At 42.3% G+C, this 8,478-nt stretch overlaps 1 protein-coding gene across 8 annotated transcripts in view; it reads left to right on the top strand.

Annotated features, from left to right (window-relative positions):
• Nucleotides 1-8,478, top strand: part of Iqce (IQ motif containing E) — a 48,996-nt gene that overhangs the window by 9,395 nt on the left and 31,123 nt on the right. For 7 of the 8 annotated variants that reach the window (XM_010642797.3, XM_019210471.2, XM_010642795.3 and 4 more), the window contains exons 4-6: nt 2,375-2,506; nt 4,011-4,081; nt 8,332-8,445. In XM_010642797.3, coding sequence (XP_010641099.1) covers nt 2,375-2,506; nt 4,011-4,081; nt 8,332-8,445 — 317 coding nt within the window. Of the gene's footprint in view, nt 1-2,374; nt 2,507-3,059; nt 3,146-4,010; nt 4,082-8,331; nt 8,446-8,478 lie in introns of those variants that run through there. The other variant, XM_010642800.1, reaches the window with a different exon arrangement.

The following is an 8,478-nucleotide window of genomic DNA, read 5'->3' as shown; positions in this document are numbered from 1 at the left end:
TGTGTGTGTGTGTGTGTGTGTGTGTGTGTGTGTGTGTGTGTGTGTGTGTGTGTGTGTGTTTTACATACATGTGGCATGTACTTCAAACATACTTATTTTGTAAGTATGATACATTGAGAAGGATACAAAGGAGCTTTTGTACTGGCCATGGAGCACAGCATGTACATTCCTGAGAAGATTACATGGTACTTATGAATAATGTGCACCTTTGAAAGAAACCAAGGGCAACTGTAGCTCAGAGTAGCATACTTGCCCAGCATGCACCAGGCCCTGGATTCAATGCCCAGTATACAAAAGAATAAAAGAAAAAGGAAAGTTAGGTTCTTACTGAATGCCAAGCATTCCAAGTGTTAGATAATCAGTAATCAAATTGTTTTCTTCTTGAGTTTTGTAAACATCAAAATTGTTTTTCCTGGGATTTAGACTAGCCAGAGCCGGAGCCTGGGCAGTGTCAGGGCTGCACTTGACCCTCAGCACACCCTCCCCAGCTCTCTCCCCAGAGCCTAGGCACCTGCTCCACTCACCAGGACCCACACCTTTCACCTCACCCCAGTGCTCCTTGTTGAAAAGTTCCTCAGCCCTCCACACCAATGGCCACATCTCCCAGCATGCTGCCCCTGGCTCTCAGACAGGACACAGCCTCTTCAGACTTGTTCAGAATCTATTTTTTCTGTCTGGATGTCAAGTGTGGTGACATCAGGTCCCACATCTGTCCCATGTACTCAACAGCTGTCTTGAATGCCTGATCAGTTCACACAGAGGTTTGCAGTTTGCAGAGTCTAAAGCTCTTTGTCCTCCCAGACATCCTGGGCATCCTGCTCTTTCAGCTGCATTCTTCAGGCAATATCAAACACCACAGTGTTTCCACTATCCTGTTTTCATTTTCCTTCCTCGCCCTGGCTTTTTTCCATTTGCATACTTTTTTTCTTGAGGAATTCCTGCAGCTCATCGATAAGTCCATACACATTACAAGACAAATGTGATTTATGGGCTCTTTTTCTTTTCTTCTGTACTGGGGATTGGACTCAGGGCCTTTGCATGCGCTACATCCCCTGCCCTTAATTTATTTTGAGACAGGATCTTGCTAAGTTGCCAAGCTGGGCTCTGACTTGTGATCCTCCTGCCTCAGCCTCCCAGAGTGCTGGAATGACAGGTGTGTGCCACCATGCCCAGCTCATGGTCTCTTTTTTTCTGATCATTGATTTACTTTTAAACATTGAGAGTTTGCAAGGCCTGAGGGATGCCTGGAGTCTTGGGGTGAGTGCAAATATACCCAGAGCTTATGTGGCATCATTCCCTCCTTCTGAGTGAAATGGGACACTTGCCATAAATTGTGACACCATGGAAAAAATTAATGTAATTTAATGTAATTAATGTAAACATTAGATAAATTTTCTGGACTTTCTACAGATATGAATTTCATTGCTGTCTAAAATTTGTAAGAATGGGGCTGGGCATTTAACTCAGTAGTGCCGTCACCTGCCTCACAAGCACGAGGTCCCGAGTTCGATCCCTGGTACCAAAACAAAAAAGTAAGAATGTTTCATGGGTACCTTCATTTTTACATAAATTTGTCATAGCTTACATAATTGAAGAGATGAAATCCCAGATAAAAAGAATTTTAAACTTTCCTTTATTTTAATGACAAAATCAAGAACGCTCTAGAAAATATAATTTTTATAATTTTTTTTAGACATATTTTACATTACATTTTGAATTTAGTTGGGCGTAGTGGCACATGCCTATAATCTCTGCACCCAAATTCGAGGCTAGCCTGCACTACAAAGTTAGATCCTATCTCAACAAACAACAAACAAAAAAATTTTTCAGTACTATTGCCATGTCACTGTGTAGCACCATGAAAAATATTTACACTAAAGGATGCAAAATTATAGCTTTGCTGTAAGTGTGACTATAAAAATATATACATACCTGAAATAAACTGGAGGGGACATCAAATATATTTGTAGAATTATACATTTTAAGTTTCTATTTATAGTAAAAATTGAAAGAGAAATGTAAATGTGAATGTGTGCATGTTCACATACTTAGTTAATATGTGTATGTAAAGGAATCACAAAGCTGAGCTTGGTGGCTTGCACCAGTGGTCCTCTCTGCTCAGCATGCTAAGCCAGGAAGATCCGTTGAGCCCAGGAGCTCATGGCCAGCCTAAGGAATAGAGCGAGACCCAATCCAAAACATTTTTTCAAGTTAATGAAATAAAATATGTGTACTTAAGAAATTCTGCCAGAGCATTTTTACCTAGAGTCCTGATAGCCTTTGAATAGTTTGTTTTACCATTTTTGCCTCTAAAGCAATCTGTTGAGAGGACATTGTTGTTTTACAGCTCAGAAACCCTGTGTTGTCTTTTTAGAGTCACCTTATTATTCTAAACCAAGGAAAGTGGCATCGTGGAATAGATCTGTCAGGACCTCTGGGAGTATGCCGCTGAGCTGCAGGATGTCCTTAACCCCACAGAAGCTGTGGCTGGGAACTTCAAAGCAAGGTGTGTGCCTGCCCTGCAGAGGCACTCCCCCTAGAGCAGAGTGGCTGAGGTTTAAGGTGACAAAGGTTCCAACACTGCCTGTTCGAGTGATGTCTTTAATCTTCTCAAAGCCCGTGACTATATGCATCACAGTCTTCTTGCCCCAAGTAGGCATGGTTGCCTTGGTTGCACTCCATGACAGTGAAACTGCCCTCGCCTCAGGCTGTCTTGGCACTGCAAGTGACTGTGTGTTGGAGCAGCGCTTGCAGGAGCCATCTGTTAAGTTTTTTAGGAGTATTGTGTCAAACTCATGTTACACTAGCAACTGATACAGGGTATGGAATTGTTAGACTGCAGAAATGGGCAGATGTTATAAACAGGGCTTCACTGATGTATTTTTGAGAGGCAGGGGGAGACATTCACCAGCACACTGGTGGCTGACTACTGGTGTCTCAGGAAGGTTGAGGAGGGGCAGTGCCTCCCAGTGTGTTTGCGGTACTGCCATATTCAATCCATGTACATTCAAGCTAGGAAGTCTTCCCAGCCCCTCAAGCTCCACCTCACCCCACAACAGGCAGAGGGCCACCTCCAGCAGTACCTCGGCTCCCTGACAGTCTGTGAGAATGGAGAGCTTCAGCCTCAGCTGTCCCACCAGCAGTGGTGAGTGTGCTGATGTGACCAGAACAAAGAACTCTGGATGGAACTGTCCTTTGCCAGAGTGATGTTGCTGGCTTTGTGTGCAGGCTTCATCCCTAGGATGTTTTGGAATATCTTGAGGACAGTGTTTTGTGAAGGTCATTCTGCCCACCTGGGAAGTGACCTTTACAGCCAGGCTTCCACTGGGCCAGGCTTCCTGAACCTCATATGTAAATTTATTGTAAAAACAACATTAGAAACAAATACAAATTACAGATAATAATACAAAGCCTGAGTCCCACCAAAGGAATTGGTATGTTTTACATTGCTGTGCCTGTGTTCTGCTGGCCTCTCTCATGGGCCTCTCCAAAGAAAAGTAGGTGGGGCAGTTGTCTCACTATTCCTCCTGAGCTGATTTTACTGGTTAGGAGTTGTATTTTAGGTTTAAATATTTTGGATTCCTAACATATACTAGATGTTACATTAAAGCCACAGTAAAACTGTCCTTTATTGGAATGGGTATTGTTGCCATGTGGATTTATTGTCTTTGGTTTTTGTTTTATTTGCTGTGTGAAATCTAAGCATACCATGTTTCTTGTGATTTCTTCTTTAGTCCTTTTCCCATAGTTAAATTCTGTGCTTATATTTTTATTTTTTTTCCTTTGCTTTATCTTTCTATATATTATCTTTTTTTTTTTTTTGCTCTGTTTCCCTTCTTTTGGGGGCAAGTATCATGATGAAGGTAAAAATTTCAAAAGAGATTTTTCCTCTTTTATTCTCTTTTTTTAAAAAGGATAATTTTATTAACTTCCAGGTTTTCTTTAAGGCAGAGCCAAGAATGCTTTTTCTTTCTGTTGGTCTCCTAAGAGGCTTATATATGGTCCTCTAGGTCACGTCCCTGGAACTGCTGTCTACAGAGAGAAAGAAGACATGTATGATGAGATTATTGAGTTGAAGAAGGTAATGTTCTACCTGCTTGTTGTTGATTTAGCAGCAGTGCCTTCCATAGCGGTGGGTTACAGATCAGTATCAGGGTGACGGTACCCTTCTGTAACAGTGGACCGCACTGGGTATCAGTTCTGGGACACGTCTGTAAGGAATGTCTTGGGCATTGTCACAACAGAGTCTGTGCCCTGGCACCATGTCGTAGGAGCTGGCCATCCTATCTGCAAGAAGGCCAGTTGCACCAGCTGCACAGAAGGCAGCAGTGTTTTAGGTAGCACCAGCTGTATGCAATCATCAAAGTTTAGATTCTGTGCTCTAGTAGGACGGAGAAAGCTGGATAAGGATGGAGTCACTTTAGAGTCCCCACACCTGGCATTTGGTGTCATAGTAAGGGCTTTGGTACAGGGTCATAGCCTTCCATTCATTACACTGTATTAGTGCTGTTGCAACATTCCACATGCCTGTCTGTCCAGCTATACAGAAGCTCCATGAGATACAGGGCCAATTGGTACAGCTGTCATCTGTTCTTGAGACTTAGAGAGGTTGACCAAGGTTTAACCAATGGCAGAACCAGGATTCAGTCACTGCCTCTGAAGGCCAGTGCACTCTCTCAGAGACACAGGTGTGAATGGCATTGAGAAAAATCACTAGCACAACCACTTTTATCATATGGTTCATTTTCCTTTCTTTTCTTTTTTTCTTTTCTCTTTCTGTACTGACAATTGAACCCAGGACCTTCATGCTGAACTACAGTACATCCCCATCCCTTTTCTTTAAATTTTGAGAGAAGGTCTCACTAAGTTGCATAGTCTGGGCTGGAACTTGTAATTCTCCAGCCTCAGCCTCTAGAGTGCTGAGATTACAGATGTGTACCACCATACCAGCTTCACAGTGGTTCCATATATATATATATATATATTTGTCCCCCACAAGAAATTATCTGGGTTCCTGTCCCCTAGTTTTAATTTTCTTGTAGACCTGTTGACAATTCACCTAGTTGAGCTGGGTCTGCAGGATTGTTCAGGCAGGCACCAGAGCATAAGCAGGGCATTGGCAGCCAACGTGCCTGTCCTTTGTGAGGAGTCGAACAGCACCCAAGCTGAGCAGCACAGCCCAGGCAGGCTGTTGTGAGAAGAGTGTTCTGCCTATGAGAGCTGTCCAGTGGGAAGAGGGCTGCCAGGAGGATGCACATGCCCTGTCCTCGATGCTTCCAGCTGAGGGTGGGCTGTTCATATCTAATAGACCCTGAGAGCCCCCGAAATGAACTTATCACCGGAACAGTACTCCTGGGAGAAATCCTCCAGAAATAGATCTTGGGGGAAAATGATACTGACCCTTTCTTTGTACTTGCCACTGTGGATCTCTGGGCAATATCAGCCTGGATTCTAAATTCAGACAGAAGAGGCTGGGTTCTCATTACTCACTTCTTGCGGATCTTGAACATCAGCATTGTTTTATATGCAAGCAGGGCCTGTTTAAAAATAGAGATGGGGTGGGGAGTGTATTCAGTGATAGAGTACTTGCCTAGCATGTGTGAGGCCCTGGGTTCAATTCCCAGGAAAAAAAAAAAAAACCCCAAAACAAGAAACAGTCATGCCAATTTGATAGGCCTATTGTGAGGAAGCAGTAAAACAAATCCATGAAAGTGTTTCGGCATAGTGCCTGATATACAGTGATTAGCTTAGCTTGCCTTTTTTTTTTTTTTTTTTTTTTTTTTGAGACAGTCTCACTGTATAACCCAGGCTGGTCTCAAATTTGTGGTGATTTTCTTGCCTCAGTCTCCCAAGAACTAGGATTTCAGACATGAGCCACCATCCTTGACAATACTGGCCAGTTTTATTAAAATACTTGAAAAACAGTCCTCATTTAACAACCTACCCATTTAATGACTTTTGGACTTATGACCTGCATTTAGACTTAGTGCAGGAACATGAGCAGCAGTACAGCCTTATGGTGGCTTCTTCTATAGTACAGTACTATAATTTGATTGTACTGATTGTATAATATAGTATTACAGTTTTATATTTTGTTACACTATATATTAGTGTACTGCATGTAAGAGTTAAGCAAATAAAAGCAAAGTCATCAAGTTGGAGTTTCCTTTGACCATTTCTTTGTTCTGAATATTATAATATACATGCTATATACAATTCCTCATTTAGCAAACAATCCAATTAATGACCTAGTTGCAGGACCATGATTTAGTCATTAAATGAGGAATGTCTGTCATTAGATTCAAGAACACTGTAAAGGTAGTATAGAGGGGTCCTGAGTAAGTTTCGCTCCATCTCCCTCCGTGCACAGTGTCACTAGAAAACTATTGTTGGTACAGTGTGCATGTGGTTTTGTGTCACAGCACAGGTGTGGCTTCTGTGTCACCATGCAGTGGGAACACAGCTGCCCAACACCCCACAGGGGCCCCTTGTTCTCCTCCCTCTTCTCACTGTCTCTGCCCTGCACACCATGCTCTGTTTTTGTCTCCGTGACTATCTCTAAAGTACAACTGGGTTCACAAGTGTTTGGCTGTCTCAGACTGCAGCCCCCTCAGTGCAGCCCTGGAGAACCCTGGAGGTGCTAGTGGGCTGATGTCCTTTTCCACTTGGCGTGACCCTGGCTCTGACATTTTTATATACTGTATCACCATTTTCACTCAGATCAGTGTATTTAAGAATTTCTCTTGAAACTCCCTGTGAGATATGCTTGGATTATTTGGAGTTGTGTAGTTTAGTTTTCAGTATTTGGATGTTTTCCTGTGATTTTTCTGTCCTGGTTTTCAGTTTGTTGTGGCCACAGAGCACATTGTTTCATTCTTCTGCTCCCTCCTGGTTCCAATGTGGCCTGGCTGTTTATAAGTGCTGGATCCCTGTTGGTGGCCACGGTGGTGGACAGTGCCGGGAGTGCTCCTCTGGCCTTGCTAGTGTCACCCCATGTTTTGTCACCTGTGGAGAGAGGGTATTGAGGCTCCACTGCAATCATGAGTTTGTCCATTTCCCTCAGAGGGTATCAGGCTCTGCCTCACAGGCTGCTGGCTTGCAAGAGGCTTGGAGGGGCTCTGTCTTCTGGGTAGATGGATTTTTATTTTAATGTGGTACTGGGGATTATACTCAAGGCCTTCACACTGAGTTACATCTCCTGCCATTTTTATTTTGAGACAGGATCTTGCTAAATTGCTAAGTTCCCCAGGCTGAGCTCAAACTTGTGAACCTTCTGTCTCAGCTTTCCAGGGTGCTGGAATTATGGGTGTGGCCCACCATGACTTGCTGTGGATGGACTTTTTAAAAACATTGTATAACATCCCTTTCTCTGGTATCTTTCTGTTCTTCAAAGTTTACTTTGTCTGATGGTAACATAGCCATTTGCACTTTTTTTCAGTTAATGTGTGCATCGTATGTCTTTTCCTTTCTGTAATCAGTTTTCTATTATTTATTTATTTATTTATTTTTGGTACCAGGGATCAAACTTGGTATCTTGTGCTTGTGAGGCAGGTGGCAGAACCATTGAGCTAAATCCCAGCTGTCTTTTTGTTGTTGTTGTTGTTTTTGGTACTGGGGATCAAACTCAGGTCCTTGTGCTTGCAAGGCAGGCAGTGAAACCACTGGGCTAAGTCCCTGGTTCTTTTTGTATTCTGTGCCTTTCAATATACCATTTCATTATGTTTGAAATGAGTTTCTTATAGATAGCACATTTTTACTTTGCCGTTTTTAATTTTTTTTTCTTTTTTCTTTTTATTGAGTTTATTGGTACATTCTAGGTATACAGTACAGTTACATTCATTACTGGGATCTTGTACCTTTATATGACAGGTCTTGGTTCTCATTTTTTCCCCTGGTCCCTGCCCTCCTTAATTGTTTTGTTTATATCATGTATAGATAACATAATTATTGATATTTTAGAATATATCTCCCGTTTTCTGTTCTTTCTGCTTCACATTTCTGCTTTATTTTTCTGCCTCCTTGAGCATTTTTTAGAATTCCGTTTTTTGTTTAGTTTAAATGTCTTTCAGTGTGTTTCTTTGCACAAGAGGTGATCCAAAAAATGGAGAATACTAAGATTAAGGTATAAAAGAAGGCTTCCAGAGCTGCTTCAGAAAGTGGCAAGAATGATGGGATAAGTACAGTTGAAGTGAGGGGAGGATTTTAAGGGGAATTAATGGCACTATGTGTTTTACTGTAATAATTTCTTAAATTTTGATATTGACCGTATTTTTCAATCACACCTCATTATGGTTACATGCATGGGTATGTATGAGTGATCCTCTTCTGCAGTTATTACACACACAGAAAAGTGACGTGGATCTAATGAGAACAAAACTCCGACGCATGGAAGAGGAAAATAATAGAAAGGACCGGCAGATAGAACAGCTCTTAGATCCAGGCCGAGTAAGCTCCTGGCCCAAGTGGGCTCTGCCTGTG

Source organism: Fukomys damarensis, unplaced genomic scaffold, assembly GCF_012274545.1.
Source record: "Fukomys damarensis isolate Sample0158 unplaced genomic scaffold, DMR_v1.0_HiC HiC_scaffold_17, whole genome shotgun sequence".
NCBI lineage: Eukaryota > Metazoa > Chordata > Mammalia > Rodentia > Bathyergidae > Fukomys > Fukomys damarensis.
The sequence above is the reverse complement of the archived record's forward strand: the minus strand, read 5'-3'. Positions and strand labels throughout refer to the sequence as shown.